This window comes from Mercenaria mercenaria, chromosome 10 (genome assembly GCF_021730395.1).
Source record: "Mercenaria mercenaria strain notata chromosome 10, MADL_Memer_1, whole genome shotgun sequence".
Classification (NCBI taxonomy): Eukaryota; Metazoa; Mollusca; class Bivalvia; order Venerida; family Veneridae; genus Mercenaria; species Mercenaria mercenaria.
The window spans coordinates 23,457,666-23,477,652 of record NC_069370.1 but is presented as its reverse complement, the minus strand read 5'-3'; the positions used below and the strand labels follow the sequence as shown (position 1 = coordinate 23,477,652).

The 19,987-nt window shown below is 32.2% G+C and overlaps 1 protein-coding gene across 1 annotated transcript in view; it reads left to right on the top strand.

The window, feature by feature from the left end:
- Positions 1–19,987, top strand: part of LOC123560888 (sushi, von Willebrand factor type A, EGF and pentraxin domain-containing protein 1-like) — an 87,162-nt gene that overhangs the window by 7,260 nt on the left and 59,915 nt on the right. Inside the window, exons 3-5 of the mRNA XM_053516825.1 lie at positions 2,119–2,190; positions 11,259–11,408; positions 16,816–16,965. Coding sequence (XP_053372800.1) covers positions 2,119–2,190; positions 11,259–11,408; positions 16,816–16,965 — 372 coding nt within the window. The remainder of the gene's footprint in view (positions 1–2,118; positions 2,191–11,258; positions 11,409–16,815; positions 16,966–19,987) is intronic.

The window sequence follows — 19,987 nt, the reverse complement described above, 5'->3', positions numbered from 1 at the left end:
ACACATTACAGACACTGAGGCACCGTCTGCAAATACAACAAACACAACAACAACTCGTAAGTTTTGTGATATGTAATTCTATTGTTACATTTTGGTGTTTTTGTGTTAAGTAGATTTGAATTTTCTATTGCTGCTCATGAACAGACTCAGTCAAACCGATTCTGCAATTTTTACTCTTTGCCTTGTTCCCGGTGCTTCCGAAGGATCTACTTTCCAGATTTTATTGACTTCTTATTTGCAAGTCATCATAATGAAGCATATCTTATTACTGTATTAGTGATTTTCACAATCTAAATGAGTATTCAAAAAGTCTTATTCAAAATATATATGTATACTTGAACGTGTGACATGGACCGATCTTTATTTCTTCATAATTTATATTATTACCAAAGAACAAGGTCCCATTATTACAAATTCAACATTTGCTTGTTATGTAAAGCCAATAGTTCCTTTGGTTTCTTAGTCATGCATATGATCTTGAACAAAATATAATCTAGGGCCCTCCTTGGCTTAGTGACTACTAATCACTTGTCTCTCACGGGTGTGGGTTCAAAACCTCGCACTGGGTTTACAATTCATCATGTGAGGAAGCATTCCATCTGACTTTCAGAATGTCGGTGGTTTTATCCGGATACTAGATAATACCTAGAGTTAACATTAGGCCTTCATACATTAATGTTCAAATACATTAACTTATCATGACAATTAGCAATTTATGATTTCCAGCTGTCTCTTCTTTCTACATGCTTAATAAGGTTTTATTTACTTGACTTCCACTGTACTATTTACAGCAGGACAGGCGAATATTATTTCTTCATCAAGTAATGGAACAAGAGGTATGTCATGTTATTATTATTTTTGTGCTTATGTATGAACTAGTTTACACTACTGACTGACGCGTCATTGAAGTTATGTGCTTTATCATATTTTATTGCTTTGTTAATGATTTATTTAACAAATAATCAAGGCCTTGGAGTTGTTTATCGTCTGATTTACCACGGTTCAGAGTTCAGATGCGTAGGAATTGAACCCTCGTGGTTAAATACTGAAGCATCTGAACGTTGAACCGTGGTAAATTAGACGATAAATCACAAAAAGGCCTTGTTTGTTTTCATTCTGACATGCTCATTGATATACTTTAATAAATATTATACTGGACTTCATTTACGCGAGGAGTAATGTATCGGACGTCATGCGGCAATTTGACGTCATAATTGACGTCATAATGCTCTCTTACCGGTCCGCGCGTCAACCGTTGTTTATCGTAGAATATACAGAGCTTGATTTTCCTCTTTGTTTAACTTGAAATCAAATCGAGCCATGTTAGAATGAAATGTATATATTTTTACGTGAAACAATTTACAGAGATCTACAGAGATGTTTTTAGAAAGGAGTAACGCAATCGAACAATCTGATCCACACTAAGTATGGAAAAAAGTCACTGTGATAAAAACATTTGTTATGCAACATTCTTGTAATAAATTTTATCACAGTATTACGTACTATATCAGTCGAATAAGGTACGAGTTCACTTTATCAAAGAAAAAATACTAATCATAGGAAATTCATTGATGAGAACATGAATACTAATGCTTTCTACAATTTTATGCTAAGGCTGAAATATTACATATTGTATTTCAAATCAATCTAGTAAAAGATTATTACATTTCATTTCAAATGAGTATTTAAAAAGTCTTATTGAAATATGTCTGTACCTTTGAACGTGTAGCGTAGATCTTCATTTCTTGACATTATTACCAAAGAACAAGTTCCCACTATGACATTCTCAGCATTTGTTTGTTAAAATATCAAAAATGCTTTTTCTTGTTCTTGACAGAAAAAACAATCATACATTATGGATCTCCGTGACTGAAAAACTGTTAACGACTTGTCTCGCACCTATGGTGGTACGAAACATTGCTTGGGATTTTGAATTGAGAGGAAGCATTCCAGCTGGCTTCATGGAGGTCGGTGGTTTTACCCAGATGCCAGCCCGTGCCTGAAATAACACCCGACGGTCTTCATAAACTTCCATCGTAATGTTTAAATGCAAAAAGATAATATCTAATTGTGCATTAGAGTTAGACATTTAAATTGTCAATTAATTTCTCATTACAGCCAACACGCTTACGCCTACAGGTACAACAAACACAACAACTCAAGCTACAACAACCACAACAAGTGAAAAAGGTAAGCTTTGTAAGGTGTCATTTTTTTGTGTGTATTTTTGTGTGTCTGTTTTACAACTTAAGACTGAATGACATATGTTTATATTTTTGCGTGCCACTATTTACAAGAGATATAGCTCAAGCGACCAATGTGATCCGCTCTTGTAATAGACTTTATCAGTGTACTACGTACTAGATTAGTCAAATAGTTAACGAGTTTCACTTTATAAAAGACAATATAAGAGACACAACATAAATACTAAAATACCGAATCATAGGGCATTCACTGATAAGATTACGAATATTTATTCGTTCTTCCAATTTGATGTAAAGACTGAAATATCACGTATTTTAATTTAAGTATATTTTTTTTTTTACATTTCTTTTTATTGAAATATATCTGTACCTTTGATCGTGTAGCACAGATCTTTATTTCTAGACATTATTACCAAAGATCAAGATACCAATGCATTATTCTCACCATTTGTTTGTTAAAAATCTCAAAAGTGTCCTTGGTTTCTTACAGAAGTCACGCTACTTGTCTTAATCTCAAAAGATACAAAATATAAAAACAGAAATATATATCCATACAATATATTACATTTGCTTGAATTCCAGTGTCCGTTTTCATTCCATCAGACGAAGAAGATTAAGATTCACTTTAAAAACTGCATATTAAGCTTATCATACCAAATTTATGAAAAAAAAAACAGAAAAAAAAACACACACACACACACAAACAGGCATATTGTTTTCTTGGTGGAATATCCATCTCAGTGCTAACGTAATCTTATACAGTGTTTCAAAATATCAGCCAAACCTTACTGCAAAAAGTCTACCAAAATAGTTATCAAAAGTAGTATTACCTCCTTCACCAAACAATCTTTTCGCATTATCACACTGTCGATCTGATTTGTATGTAATAGGCAAGAAAATGATCTAACATGTATGCCTGTTAATGACAACCTTTTCACAAGTCTCGGGACAGCATGGATAAAACACTTCTTTTAAGTTCGAGTTTTCATCTCACACAGACCCTCGGGTAAGGAAACTCCTACATGTTATACAGACACAAATAATCTACAAGTATTTCCAAACATGTCTCCGGATCGCGGGGTCGTGAGTTCGATCCTCGGGCGGAGCGTATGTTCTCTGTGACTATTTGATAAACGACATTGTGTCTGAAATCATTAGTCCTCCACCTCTGATTCATGTGGGGAAGTTGGCAGTTACTTGCAGAGAACAGGTTTGTACTATTGCAGAATCCAGGAACACTGGTTAGGTTAACTGCCCGCCGTTACATGACTGAAATACTGTTGAAAAACGGCGTTAAACCCAAAACAAACAAACAAACAAACATATCTCTATGGTACGGTGTTCAGTTAGGGCCATCGTTATTTCTCACCTCTGTCCGGAAGATTGTTATAGGCAATAGTGCTATTAGAGTGTACAAAGATACGAAGATACGATTAGATGTCGCAATAATACGATTCAAGAATGCTGTAATATTATACGAGGACGCGATATTGACGTCACCTTTTCTCCGAATGTTTTCCTATTATCCCACAATTGTTCCTCCGACCTAATGGGGATAGGGGTACCTTGGGCTTTGGACGGATTTTGAATATTTATTCACCAATCTATCTTAATAAAGCCGCCTTCTGGGGAAACATGTGTTTTTACCAACTGCAGTTTATATAGTAAATAAAGTCTGCAAAATGGTCCCTTTTAAGCAGATAACAGTCGTTTAAGGACAAACTAGATATGTTTCGTATATTTTCCAAGTGTTTGATGTTTAACACAGAGAGCTATAGTAACCTATCGCTTACACAATTTGCCATAGTTTTCAGCATCTTCTCGGCTACATTTCTTTGTCAAAAATATTTTAGAAAGAAAAAAAATGCTTATAGAATTTTACTTTATAAATAATGGTGACGTTAGGAGATGTTTAAACATTCTAAATATATTCAGTAATGTAACAGTGAAAATGGTTTAAACAAAACAACCAACCAACCAAACAAAAAAGAATAAGTCAAACAAAAACATTTTATTTTATTATATTTCATACAATAAAGATACAAACATAATATGCATACATAACAATCTTGTCTTGTTTCATAGGAATTAAACCAGAAACGTAAAAATGATTCTGAAATAATTTCATACAAACATTTGACATCTATATATTTGTTTTTATCCCGATATCTTTTTAAGCACATAAATCTCATTATGTTCTTCATAATAGAGATGGTATCTAAGGCAACGACAACAACAATTCAAGTGCAAAACTGAAGCGCATATCACTATGGTTTTGGTGTGATCATCAGACAGAATATACATTTTTCTATCGCTCTGTTTTTAACTTATACATTTTGAGACCTTGATTATTCTTGGCAAACGAATTTTGTAAAATGTTGAAGGATTCGATGTCGTAAAATTCTTATAGTCTGTATATATTTTTTACTCACGAAAATGTTTTCTTTCTTACGATCATACCATACCTGTACACCTGTCACTGGCTTCATTTTCCCAAGTAGGACCAAATTTTTCGAATTGAAAATCAGATGCAATTTGAATTGGTAGGTACCATCTCTATTAATAATAATCAAAATTTTAGGAAAACGAAAATATTATCATTAAAATCTTTAATAGCGAGGTCGTTCATTTTCTTCGAAATATGATAGAAGAACTCGGTAAAATTCATCTGGACTCACTGGAACGCTTGTCAAAACAGTACTTTGGTCTATGTTATTTCAAAGCGTCTTTTTAGACGCTGAATTAAATTATTGAAACGTTTGTTTGTCTGGGGGGTTTAGAAATGAAAAACATCGACCGGGTGATTCACATATTGATAGCGTTCGAAATGAAGTATCCAAAATTAATCCCTGTTACTCTATGGACATTTGACATGGAAATATAATAAATACGCTGAATAAACTTTATTACCCCAATTTAATAATTTGAATTTTCTCGTTCCAATTATTTTTTGCTGGATGGCCTACCTAATGATGTTATTTTCAATAAAAAATATTCTGAAGGTAAAACTTTGTTTTATACCGTGTGCCATTTCTTTATGTGTATTGATCTTGTATATGTTTATCTTACATAGCCAGTACGTGAAATATTTTCCAAAAAGTATATACATGTTATTGTGTGATTCTGCGGTTCTTTTAATGTTTGCTAAAGTAAGTCTTACCATAACTGTCCGGAAAAAATAAAGATAAATACGAGAAAAAATATACTATACTGTCAGTATATAAAACAATACAGAGTAAATTTATACATATGTTTGGCACTTCTGTAATTTGCGTTTTTAAACAGGCACGACGAAAATCACTATCGTTGATATAAAAGTAAATAATGATTAACAATATTCATCCAGTATGGTTTATTAATCTAAACACTATCCTCCCACATACACTTACTTCCTCTGTTCTAAATGACTTGCACGCCGCAAGTGAACTGAATTTTGAAAGTTTTGACACAAACTACCGTTTGCGGAAGCTGGCAATTAATGTATACCTTGCGGATACACACAGCTATTAATTCTGATCTTAATCATTTTATCGTCATATTGTCACGATTCCGTAGCCGAATAGCCGAATAAATGTGCCTCTCAGTACTGTGAATAAGATTGCTTAGATGAATCGCAGAACAATTATTTAATTATCAAGTGCACTGGAAATGATGCAAGTCTGGATTTGAATCATCGCTTGACATGTACAATCTGACAGTTTTGTTTCTGATCGTACTTCTGTCACAGCTGTTGTCATCAAATCATTTCAAGTGAAAGCTAACTCGTTCATTTTTATAAACTCTGTAATTACAAATTGATATATGATTAAATTCAAAATTTACTTATTTTCCTATTCTTTTTGTACATTTCAATCCACGTTTGTTTTCATTTTTCCCGTTCAAATTTCACGACACTTTGATCACTCTTTCTTTTGACGCTTATTACATAGAGGATATTACATGAGTATATTTTCTTATTGAATTTATTAAATGATTTAAATGAAATAATAAAATGCGAGGTTTATTAACTGAGTTTAAAAAATTCAACTTGGTAAGGCACAATTATAAAATGCTTTTTATCACATGTTAACTTTTCCTGTTGGAACATCAAAATGTTAATCTTACTCGAAAATATCAACAGAGATGATGTTAGCTTAATGTTTAATGATGTTGTCCTAGCAATAATGGAAGCAGCCATTAAGACCCTCCTAAAAGCAAGATATAATAAGCATGCAAAGCCATATAGGTCAAAAGAAGCCAAGACGACACAGAATATACAAAGGTGTGCGCGTCAGGCCTGGATCGAGGATGGATGACCTATAGGGTTCCGTCACCAACCCTACGCAAAGTATAACAGTCTCAAATATGATTAGCAAACAAGCAACTGAAAATTAGAAAATAAATTCATGCAAGAGCTTGATGAAGCTGCAGAATGCGACAATAAACTGTTCTGGAATCTTGTTAGAATGAGAAAATGGAGAAAACTCCTAACTTGTTTTCAGTTGGAGACAGAAATGGGCCTTACGAGAGACGCAGAGGTTATAACATTATCCCTTTACGAAATTCTATAAAAATGTTTATTCACCCTTAGAGCCAGAGAATTTTGATAATGATTTTAAAAGATTTGTTGAAAGAGAAATTGGCCATATACGACGAACCAAATTCAGTTGTCTTGACATTTTACAGAACTTTACACCAGAAATTGTATTAAGGCATATCATGTCATTGAATAATAGAAAAGCTCCTTCGTTCGATATGATCTGCAATGAGCATATAAAACACGGTGGGCATAAATTGCTGGTTACAATTTTAGAATTATTTGATCTCATTATACAGACAGGAAAATTCCCACAAGTGTAAAATGGATATGATTTTCCTCGTCTTTAAAAATAATGGAAAGTCAAGAACGCAAACGGTCAATTTCTGTCCTATCACCCTCCTGCCATGCATACACAACTCCTTGAAAAAATATTGCATGAAAAACTAAACATCTGGATTAATGATGGAAAAATAGAATTTCCAAATCCTCAGCAAAATGCTAACCAAAAACATACAGTTGCTATAACGGGACCTCCTTCTATTTACAGAAAGCCATCTATCAAAGTAAGGAACTCAGTAGCAATGTATATTAAACTAAACAGGCATTTGATACAGTATGGTTGGATGGCGTTTCATATAAAATGTCAAAACTTGGTATAAAAGTGAACATGTAGTCATTATAAGTAGCCGCACACACAAATATGTCCAGCTGTATTGCTGCAAACGTCCTGAAATCTGAATTCTTCTCCATGAAACAAAGAAATAGACAAGGAGGGACCATTTCTACTTGGTTATATAAATTATTTATCAATGATCTTATAAATGAATTTAAAAAATGGTAGTCTAGGAATTTGAATCCGAAATCTATCTGTAAGTTCGACAACTCTAGCAGACGATATAGCTCTATCAGCGACTTGTCCTGAAAGCCGTCAGCGAATGCTTAACATCACGCAAGGTATTCATGCAAATATAGGTATGATATAATCAAAGCACTAAGAGAACTGTTGTGGGCAGCGGTTGACAGCTTCTGGTAATGGACATGAACAGCTAGCTTAAGTTTAGTGATTCTAGTTAAACAACTTTCGATTAATAAGCATTTTCAACCTTTCCTTTACCAAATTAATGGGTAAATCTCTGTCAAATGGGATAAAATAATATATGAGCAAAGCTCATGTGCTTATTGTAAATTTTGTGAGGCTTGGTTAATTTTGCTCAAAATCTTTTTTGACTTACAAGCATTTTATAACAGATCAATGGGGAACACACTGCGTTTACTAGAACAAGGGGAATAACAGTAAATGTGAGCAAAGGTCATGGACTAATTGATAATTATGTGATGTTTGGAGATTCTAATTATAACAAGAGCTTGTAGAACACTTGCATGAAGTAATGACAAGGAACAGAAATTATTTGGTCACTGCCCACTGGACATGTAACGTATTGACCTTAAACCAATAATGACGGGTCATTCACCAGTCTTAAATACAGTATCAAATGTAATCTTAGACCAAAGCATAATCTAGTTTTCTGGCAAAAAAGTTCTATAGTCAATGTGATATTGACCTACTGAACTGGGCCAAGCGTTCTCCAGTTATCATCCGGCAAGACGTCAATAGAGGATAGAAGCGAAAGACAAAGAGACTCTAATGATTAGCTGCAATAGAGATCATCTACTTGGCATGTCCAATAACCCTAAGAAGTCACAACATTCTGGGTCAAGTGGTTCTCAAGTAAACCGTTTCCCACGTTCAAGCCCTGTGACCTTGATCTTTGATCGAGTGAGCCACATATCAACAGGGGTCATCTACTTTGCATGTCCAATTATCCTGTTTAATATTCTGGGTCAAGTGATTCTCAAGGTTTCAACTGTTTTCAAAGTTTTGGTTCCTGTGATCACGTGATTCAAAAGTCAATAGTTGTCATCTACTCTACATGTCCATTTCAACATTCTGGGTCAAGTGGTTCTAATAATAATAATAATAATAATAATATAATAATATAATAATAATTTCTTTATTTTACGAAGGAGGCCTTCAATAAGGTACAAATTATTTGAAAATGCATATTAAAACAATGCAATATCAAAAAAAAAAAAAAAAAAAAAAAATAAGTAAAACCGCATTCGATCTGAGCACCTGTAGCATTATGATTATGCAGTGCAGACTTAATCAAATAAAAGTTTTTTGTAACTGTATTTGAAAGAGTTCACATACGCTGAATTTCGAATAATAACTAATATAGAATTCCACACTTTCATTAATAAAAAAATAAAAGATTGTTTTATATAATCTGAATTGTGTCTGATATGAGTAATTAAACCTCGGGAATTAGATCTTAGGTTGTATGACTTGTTGTCGGAAACAGTAATCAATTGAGTAATATATTCCGGGGTGGAACTATATAGAGCCTTAAACGTCATTACAGCTATATGTAATTTATGTTTGTTTTCGACAGAAAGCCATTTCAGTTCTTAAAACATAGCAACAGAAGAAGTTAACAAAGGTTTTGCTAATATCCATCTAGCAATTCTTTTCTGAAACACTGAGACTTTTGAAAAGTAAGTTTTGGGAGTATTACAGCAAATTATCGCACCGTAGTAAATAATCGGAATGATGATGAAACATTTGTTTAATTTCTACAGTAAGAAATTTTGAGATCTTTCGTAGAAGTGTAAATTTGTTAGATATTTTTTGCAGACATTTTCTATGTGAACATCCCACTTTAAATGCTGATCGATATGTACACCTAAAACGTTTTGATTTGTGACAAAATTTATACGACAGTTATTCACTATTAGATTCAGAGAGACAGAATGTCTTCTTTTATACTGGGAATCTATCAGCATCGAAGTAGTTTTTACGGATTAAGTACCGTATTGTTTGCAACGCACCATTTATCTATGATATGTAAGTCAGACTGTAGACTGGTCTCAATAAGAGAAACTGATCGATCAGCCACATATAAAGTTGAATCATCAGCGTACAAGGTTAGAATTTTTCAAATGTAAAGGCAAATCGTTAACGTATAAGAGAAAGAATAAAAGAAATAAAGTTAAACCTTGAAGCACTCCTGTTTTTTATGAATGATTCATTAGAAATACTAGTATTTAATTTAACAGACTGCGTTCTATTTGAAAGATAAGATCGAAACCAACCAACAGAGGAGGGGAAAAAATGGTACAATTTCAATTTTTGAAGCAAAGTTTCGTGATCAACCAAATCAAATGCTTTATGGAAGTAAAGAAAAAGAATGCCGACTACATTACCCGAATCTATTTTTTTCAACCATTTATTTACAAGGTTAATTATGGCAGTGTGACACGAGTGTTTTTTCTGAAACCTGACTGAGCCGCATGCAAAATATCAGTTGACTGAAAAAAGTTTTGTAATTGTAAAGCAACATGAATTTCAAATATTTTTGATAAAGTCGGTAAAATAGAAATAGGTTTATAATTATTTGGGTCTTCTAGAGGACCAGTTTATGTAAAGTTTCTGATCAGAAACGGGTTTCCATGTTCAGGTCCCTGTGACATTGACAGGTGATTTTTTTATTTTATTTTTTTCAAATGAGATCTCATCTTGGTAAATGCAGGCTACGAATATATTATACATAACTTACATAGATAAAAGACACTTCAGAATAGTTCTTACACTAAAAGCAACCATAAAAGAATATTTTCAATAAAATCAAATGTTTCGTTCAATTATAAAACAACCAAAACAACTATTACTGTCTCAAGTATCAGCACACATCATGATCTTCGAGTTGCATTCAGTCATTTTTCAGTTGTAGATTAATACAATATGCCTCATAATCACGTTTAAGTGTTGTTATATTTTCTGGTCCTTTGGGATCATGGAGTCAACATAATTATATAGAGTTCCGCTTGAGCCAGTGCTAGGGGGCGTAAAAGGTGTTGCACATTTCATAACCTCTTTGAACAGACTCAGTCAAACCGAGTCTGTTATTATTCTTCTTGGTTGCATTCTATGCTTCCGAATAATATTTTTTACAAATTTTATTGTTAAAAATGCAAATATTGAAAATTGACATTTTTCTAATTAAGTTTGCATATTTCACTATTTTGCAAGTAAATAAAGCTAACTACAGAAACAAAATTTAACGGCTGATCTTAGAAGTGCAAAAGGTTAATAAGAGAAGAAAATTTAAAATCCGTTTTTAAATGCTTGTAATGTAAGGAATGTTTGTAAAAATGATTTACATTTGGTTTAGATATGTCCTATCAAATAGAAGGGTGTGTTGTTATGCCGATTTCATTTGACTGGCGGGTTTTCTGTTTAAAATCCAAGGAATGCTTCGACAAATAGCCGTCCGAGTTCACAATCCACGGGAGATTATTATAATAGTTCATTTTGTTTGCATTTAGCCTTATTAAATATCTATTTTATATATAATACTTTATCTTTATATAAATGCCCGGCGGAACCGTTAAGAACAATTTATTATAACTTATTTATATATTGCTTACCTTGTGATATGTTTTTCATGATTTAGTAAGATATTTGTACATTTAAGAACTCGGACAGATATGTATGGACAATGCAGCAAATATAACAACACTTTGTGCAACGCAATTCAGTGTTGGCAACGGATCTGGAAAAAACGCCACGAAGAAATGTATATGTCGGGATGGTTATGTAAGGGAAGGAAACAAATGTAAAGCCGGTATTTGAATTATTCCATTTTAAATGACCTTTAGATCATCAAAATACATTTTGTTGGAACGCCACGAAGAAGTGTATATGTCGGGATGGTTATGTAAGGGAGGAAACAAATGTAAAGCCGGTATTTGAATTATTCCATTTTAAATGACCTTTAGATCATCAAAATACATTTTGTTGGAAAGAAAAGAAGTAAAAATATTTTAATCCAATATGTGTTTCTGTCTTGTTTCCGAAACGTGCTAAGATTTTGTTTAAGACTGATTTATTTTCACTCGAGTTAATCTTTTTACACTGGTGGCGGAATCGGTGGTAAATTAAATCAGATACAATAGTTGACAGCATGTGATTAAATGAAGAAAAATTCCATTGACAATATTAGCAAGACAACGACCTTTGAAAACAGGGATTATCAATTTGAGGTGTCCATCCATCAGAGGTTGGTTATAGACCCTAGAGAAATAGGATACCATGATATACCTCTTAGACTATGATATAATATTTAGCTTTTTGTCTTTATGTTCTATTACATTTTAATTCTCGTGAATGGAGTTCCTTTCCCTCTGACAATAGTCCGTGTAGTGATTATTTACACTTTTCAAGCTGAAGAACCCGTAAAATTTTGGAATAGGAGCCCTTTTGCATATTTCACTATTTTGCTCACTTTAGAAATAAAATTTAATTTGTTTTTTTACTGTAATTCAATCAGAACCATTTTATGTTTTATCCGAACATTTGCTCAATATAGATCCCAGATTTAAGAAACTTTGATAACTTGATGTCCGCTGACATAAAGATAAATCAAAATAATATTTGTAAATTCCTGAAGGACGTATGTTTGTTGAGACAGTAAGATATTTTGGAATCTTTCCCTGTATTCTTCAGGAGCAAGCTCATAATCTTTTCTAGATAAGTTCTTTTACAACATCATGATCAGGGCTTGGTTCTACAGAAAGCTGTGTATAAATTTCACGGGCTTTGTCAATAAGAGCACTTTGTAAAAGAAGATTCCAGTTGTCCTGGACCATCTAAGATGTTCTGCTACTTTTTCAAAATGCAAGAAACATTTAAAAACTTCTTTTTCTTAAAAGATGAAACTAATATAATATGCTTGGTTCTGTAAAAGTAAGAAAAAGTCTCTCTCCCTTTCTTTTATTCTCTCATTTTTTTTTTTCTGCTTTTTCTATTGCCCTTTCTTTCTCTTCATTATATCTCTCTCCATTTCAAACCTTTTCTCTTCTGTACTTGCGGGAAATCTCTGTGATATGATATGTACATCAACATAATAATCAGTCTTGTCAGTTGATTCAGAATAGATGTTAATCGAAACAGGTATTTAAAGATTATTTCCAAGACTTAAAAATGTAGTAAACAAGTAACCAGGGTAGATTCAAATTCATTGAACCTTAGCAATTTATTGCATCTTGTGGTTTAATTAGTTTCGCCAAGCCAATTCAACATCAAATAGGCCGCATCAGATGCTAAAAAATCGATAGTAAATTCTCCTGTCATTCACGCCTTGATTATTGCAATGCGCTCTTGTATTTTGTTCCGAAGTCCTCGTTGAAGAAACTTAAAAACTTTCAGCTCGAATCATAATGAGAATATTGCGTAATGATCACAGTACACCGGTCTTAAAAGAGCTGCATTGGTTGCAGAGTGGACTTAAGATTCTAGTTCACACATTCAAAGCATTGTATGACCAATCACTGACATATGTTAAAGACAACTGGCAAGAAATTTAAGATTCAAGAACAGCTCAAAACAACTCTTCCGTCTACCAAAGTAGGTAGCTATGTCTTCTCCTATTTTTTAATGTACAAACCTGTGTTTAGTACAAAAAAAATGATTTTCTAAGCTCGGAGACAAAGCGGTTCATTGATTACTACAAAGAATATCCCGTGCGCGAACAGAGAGATCCCTTTTCTCATTTAACAGGAAAAGGGATTCGATATGCATACAGACCGTGTAACTACCTCTGGTAACTTTAATATATTTTTGTAATGTATTGTGTTTCTACATAATTCTATGTAGTTTGTACAGCGCTTTTTAACGTTTATTTTATAGATGAAAACAGCGCTATGAAAGTCTGGTAAATAATAATAATAATAATGATAATAATAATAATAATAATGATGATGATGATGATGATGATGATGATGATGATGATGATAATAATAATAATAATAATAATAATGTCTGTGAACTGTATTCAGGTTTGAAGTATTTGATCCTTTAAATTAATTTTGTATTAAAATAAGAAAAACATATGAATACTGAACATTGAACGTCAAGACAGATTAAGAAAACTAGATGGTGGGTTATTAGTGTATATAAAGGAAAATGTACCATTCTCTCGTTTAATAGTCTTGAAATTGATAATTTGGAGTCTATTTATATAAAAGTGTCTTTACAAAACAGTAAGCCCTTTTTACTTAACTTCACATACAGGCCCCCAAATTCGTTACAAAATTGGATTTATTCATATGAAATGCAAATTAATAATGCAATTTACAAAATCCAAGAAGTGCATTCTCTTGGTGATTTTACTTTGATTTTTCTTCAGATGCTTGTTTTAATAATGCCAAATGGTCGGCTGTAACAGATTGCCTAGGTTTAAAACAAATGGTTAAAACCCAACAAGAATCACGAAGTCAAGTAATTTCCCAACCGATCATATTTACACAATTTGTCCAAATAAAATAAATGCAGTAAATGTACCGACCGTTTGTGTAAGCGATCAATTTCCGGTTTGTTTTTCTAGAACTTCTTAATCTGGTAGTTTAAAAGCTTCATCAGGTCACACTTCAATCAAATATAGGTCTTTCAAACATTTTGATGAAGAAGCTTTTAAAATAGACTTAATCAATTGCAGACTGGACTTTATAAACAGCAATCTAGACCGAATAAATACCATTGATATATTCTGTAATACTCGTAATTATATTCTTGCAAACCATGCGACTCACAAAAAGCTAAACGTGTTTAAAGACAAATTCAACCGCAGTGAACAATGATGACATAAAAGAAGCTAGGATAAATGGACAGATATAAATCTTCTAACGACTTTACAAATTATAAGCTCTGGCGTAACAAGGTAAACTCACTTATTCATTCTGTTAAATTGAACTTTTATAACAACGCTATTTCAAATGGAACAAGCTCAAACACTTTATGGAAACAAATAAAAGATATTTCAATAAATTATAAAGACAAAGTTGTATCTTTTCCTTGTAACATAATTTCGAACGATAACATCGCATTAAATGATCAACTAGGTATAGTAAATGCTTTGAATGATCACTTTATAAACATTGCGAATATTGTTTCTAAAGTACCTATAAACCATCAGTTTTTAAGCCACTGGAAACTATGTTAAATAACAAACTAAAATATTCTCAATTTAATATCGATTATATTACGCCATTTGAATTGAAAAAGATAATTGATTCTCTGAACAGTAACAAAGCTACCTGCTCAGATGGTATTGGCCTCGGGATTATTAAACTTTGCTCCGACACTCTAACTGTTGCAATAACTAACATCATAAATAGCAGCATTCAGTATGAAGTTTTTCCAGACAAATTTAAAGAAGCTAAACTATTTCCAATTTTTAAATCTGGTTCCAAGGAGAAGTTGAACAATTACAGACAATTACAGACCCATATTCATATTATCAACCATTTTCAAGGTAGTTGAAAGACATATTGCTATTCAGCTACATAATTTCTTCAAAAGAACTGACATACTATACACCACCCAGTCTGGTTTCAGAAAATGCACTGTTGCCAAACGGCTCTTACTGTATTAATTGATAAATGGGCTAAAGACATTGACTCAGCAAAAATATTTGGTAGTGTATTCTTAGATCTCTGTAAGGCTTTTGACCTAGCGGATCATAACATTCTCCTATACAAAATGAAACTGTATTATTTTAGCGAACTTTCATTGTGATGTTTTACCTGAATAATCGAACCCAATATATCCAAATAAATGATATCAAATTTTCTCTTTTTGATGTATATAAACGATCTTCCATTGGTTGTCGAAAACTCAAACATAGACATATATGCCGATGTATGTAAGCGACCATAACGTATTTGATATCGAAGAAAATTGCAAATTGATATTTTATCAAAGTTGATAATTGGTGCACGTCTAACAATATGGTTCTTTTTCCAAATAAAACACCAGTATGCTAATTGGTAATAACAAGAAATTAAATAAAGTAAGAAACATAAATCTAACCCTAAATAATAACCATATTCAAAATGGATCATGCCATAAATTGTTAGCTGTTTTTACTGATAAAATTCTAAGTTGGGATCAACACGTAATAAATGTGTGTTAAAGAATACATTGTAAACTGTATCTATTTTACAGAATATCTAAATGCCTAAATGCTGATATGAAGAATATGTTTTATAACTAGTACATTTTACAGATTTTTGACTATGCAACTATATGGGGAAACTGCTCTAAAGCAAATATAGAAAAAAAACTTTTAAATTCAAAAGAGGGCAGATCGACTTATATTGAAAGTATCCATCCAGACATCATCCAGTTCTCTCTTTTGTGTACTTAAATGGTTAACTTTCCCAAACAGAATTAAATACAATATTGGTGTTTTATGGCTCTAGAAATTCGGAAAGACATACCTTACTCAATAATTAGAAATGCTATCACAGTGAATTCATTTAGATATTTACTTAGAAACTTTCTTTGAATTAATACAGTGAAGAGTTTCAATGTTATGTGACTGTTAACATGTGTTTATCTTCTTTACAAGTCTGTTCTATGGAATGAATGTGACATTTTCATTTGTATGAGTAAATGGTTTTGTGTTTGTTACAGGGCCTCATTGAAAATAAGATTTGTATGTTAATTATGAAACGTAATGAGTCTTACACTCTTTAAATAAAGAATTTATCATATTATTATTATTACTAGATCGACAGTTTTCGGATTATACTTTTATCGATAGAAGTAATTGCAGTTCATAATTTCATTAATTTGTATATAGGATTGCTAATATGAACGTAAAAGATATAGGTTGCGAGAATCGTGTGTCCATGGTTACGCGCCCAACTGCTTATAATAAGGAGCTCTAAGACGGCTTCGATGCAATTTTTTTGTAACCTGAATTGAAAAATGCGGGATAATTAATGAGCAGTATACTACATATTTAGAAAAAGAAAGAATGACGAGCAAATGCCATATGATCTATTTTAAATATATGTTTTAAGGGCTTATAGTTCTAGTAAAACTGATTCATTCGGTAGCATATATTATGTACTATTATTAACATGGGTCATCTTGATCAAAACACCAAATTCAGTATATTTGTATGTGTTTCGATATAATATTTTAAAAGATAAAGCATAATTTAGAAAGGTATTTCTACATTTTAGAACTCGGACAGGTATGTTCGGATCATACATCAAACACAACAACACTTTGTGCCACATCATTTAGTGTTTGCAACGGAACCAGACAAGACGGCAAAAAGATGTGTTTGTGTCCAGATGGATATGTAGAGGAAGGCAACAACTGTAAAGCCGGTATTTGAATTTGAAGTATTTGACTTTAAATGAACTTAAGGAGATAGATTACATTGTTTCCAGGGTAAATTCAAGTTAGTTAAACCGCAGCAATTTTTTTGTATTTCGTGTACAGTGAAATCATTTAATTTCGTGAGCATGATATTTCGTCGATATGGTCAAAATGGCAATATCGTGGAGATATGATTTCGTGGCTTTCAATTTCTGAAGATAAAACGAATGGGAATTTTACTTGTTCATCGGGATTAAATTTCGTGGATTGACTCAACCACGAAATCGACGAAAATTAGTCCCCCACGAAAATTAATGATTTCACAGTAGTTTTATATTTTAATTGCTACAATCTCAGCTCCGATAATCCGTTCAAGTACAAGTTTATCCAAGTTTGAAGTACACGGCCATCCATAGGTATTTTATATTAAAAGAAGATGGAAAATTCGGATATTTAACACTTTACACTGTATTTTGTTTTCATTGTCGAGGGGCTAGTGTTTCAATGGTAACGCATTTTCACTCATTTGTAAGCAGCTATGTTTGAAACGGGTTTTCGGACAGCTTTACTGCCATTCTGTTGATGACCAACATGGAATATTTGGGTAATATAATTGGCAAAATAAAAAGCACTGTTTGGTACCCTATTTTTCTTAAATTTAAAGTAACCATTGCAACAGAGGTGTTTAAAATAGCTGATATCTTGCTTTTTATCGTAGTTCCTTTTAAGAACTATTAAATAGAATTATCTTTTTTTAAAACATATTATTTCTATTGTAAGTAATACTTTCATGTTATTTGCATTAATTTGAATACATTTCACAGCTTAAAATACTTATAGCAGTACCCCTCGCATGACATTTTATGGAAAAATCGTTCTGCATGCTGCTATTATTCTCATGAATATTGTTGAAATGCAAATAAAAAGCCGAAGCTCTGTTCCTTAGATAAACTATTGAATTTTACATTAAAATTAAGGTTTCGTTTCCATGGAAACATCAATTCAATTCAAGAAACCACAATTTTCGACTGAAATTTGAACAATTTTATAGCTTAGATTTAGTATAGTTTAAGTAACAAATAATCAACGGAAACTGGAAAATATAATAGGTATTACAAATCAAACTGCCCAATTTTTATTTGAAAATGGCCGCAATAAGTAACCTTTCAACCCAGCTATAATTCCAATAACATCAGTTACCATCATCTAATTTCTTACATGCCGCATATCATTTCAATATTATTATATAAAAGAAGCAAAATATTGATCATTATACAGAGCGAAAGACTCATAAAAATATTTAGTAAATAATGGCTGTTTAAAAATAGTTCAAAAAAAGAAAATGAACAAAATTACGTACTTTCAAAATAAAACCTATTAATTTTGTGCAGTAATTGACACGTAACGTTATGACGCTAATGAAGTCATTTCAAAGCAAGAATGTTTTAAAGCGTCTCTGCAACAATTTATTCATTATTTCTGCATCAATAAATCATTAAGCATCAGATCGGAAGCAGGTTCATGATTTTTGCTTAGAAGAATACAAACACATTTAGTTTGGCGTAAACGTCGTCGTAAAACGTGTGGTTAGCTTCCCGTCGGACAGGCGCACAAACAAATATTAAGGTAACCTACCTCATTAAGCTTATGAATCTGTGTTCTTGCAGGAAATCAATATTAAATATGGTATGCACTACAAAATACAATTATCAGTCTTATCATTTATTTCAGAAATATTTTGTTTTTCCAACTTATATTTCATTTCAGTACATTAATATTTATACATACACAGCATGTTTATTGTATAGATGTAATACTCATAAAATTTCAACATTACATGTTTAAACATACATTTTTGTCCATATATTTCAACAATGTCAGAAAAAGAAATATATAGAGGATATTACATGAGTGTCTTTTCATATTGAATTTATTTAACGAGTTGAATAAAATAATAAAATGCGAGGCTCTGCCGAGCATTTTATCAATTTTATTCAACGAGTTTAATAAATTCAATGTGGAAAGTCACAAATGTAATATTCTTTTTATCACATGTTAGCCTTTCCTGTCGAAACATCAAAAGTTCTACTTTCTTTTACTATATAAACAAGTCAATTTGACCAACGTCTCCTGTACTATAAACGACGTCGACGTCAAAGCTTTATTACACTAGTGTATTATCATTTTTATTTAATGGCTTTATTACTCTCCCGCGACGTCAAACATGTGATAAATATTGTATATTATATCTAACCCTGAAATGGTTTTCAAATACTAAAGAAGGATGGAAAAGGATTTATGAATGATGAAATGATGGAATGCAAAAAGATGTTAATCGAAAGTATTGAAGAAGATGACCCTCTAAAAGAACTCTATGTTAAAAGAAGATTAAGCATATGAATACTGGACAGTTTTTGGCTAATTCCAGTAAAACTCTTATATTTAGAAGTCTGCGTGGCTGATTTTTCATTGTATGCATAAGGTCTCTGATATAAGTCGCAAAACTAATGTTCCCGTGATTACGCATGTTCTATCATTTTTAACTAACTGCTGATAATAATGACCTTTAAGACTTGTTATATATTAAAGTTAATACAGTCTGGTGTTGATAATCGGACAGCTTAAGGATAATCGATTAATCGGATATAATCGGAAGACCTTCCGAGCAATTGATCGGAAAATAATCGGAAAATAATCGGACTTTAACCCTGAACCTTCCCTAACGTATTAACCATTAGCTCACTTGACTAACTGTATTAGCATTTATTCAGCAGGAGTGATGTAATTTGTGTGTGAAGTTTTAGCCCTTGTATACAGATATCAATGGGGCTAATTGAAAAATATCATTTGTTTATTGAGGTGTAATGTTGCATATTTAAACGACTTGCACACTAACGTCTGTGGGACTATCAGGTGTCTCCAAGAAACTGACCATGCTGACAGACCTAAAACCCCTCAATAAAAATGCTGGTTTTGTTCCTATTTGTACATTTTATTATTGGTTCAAAATTCAATGCCCTCCATTTTTAG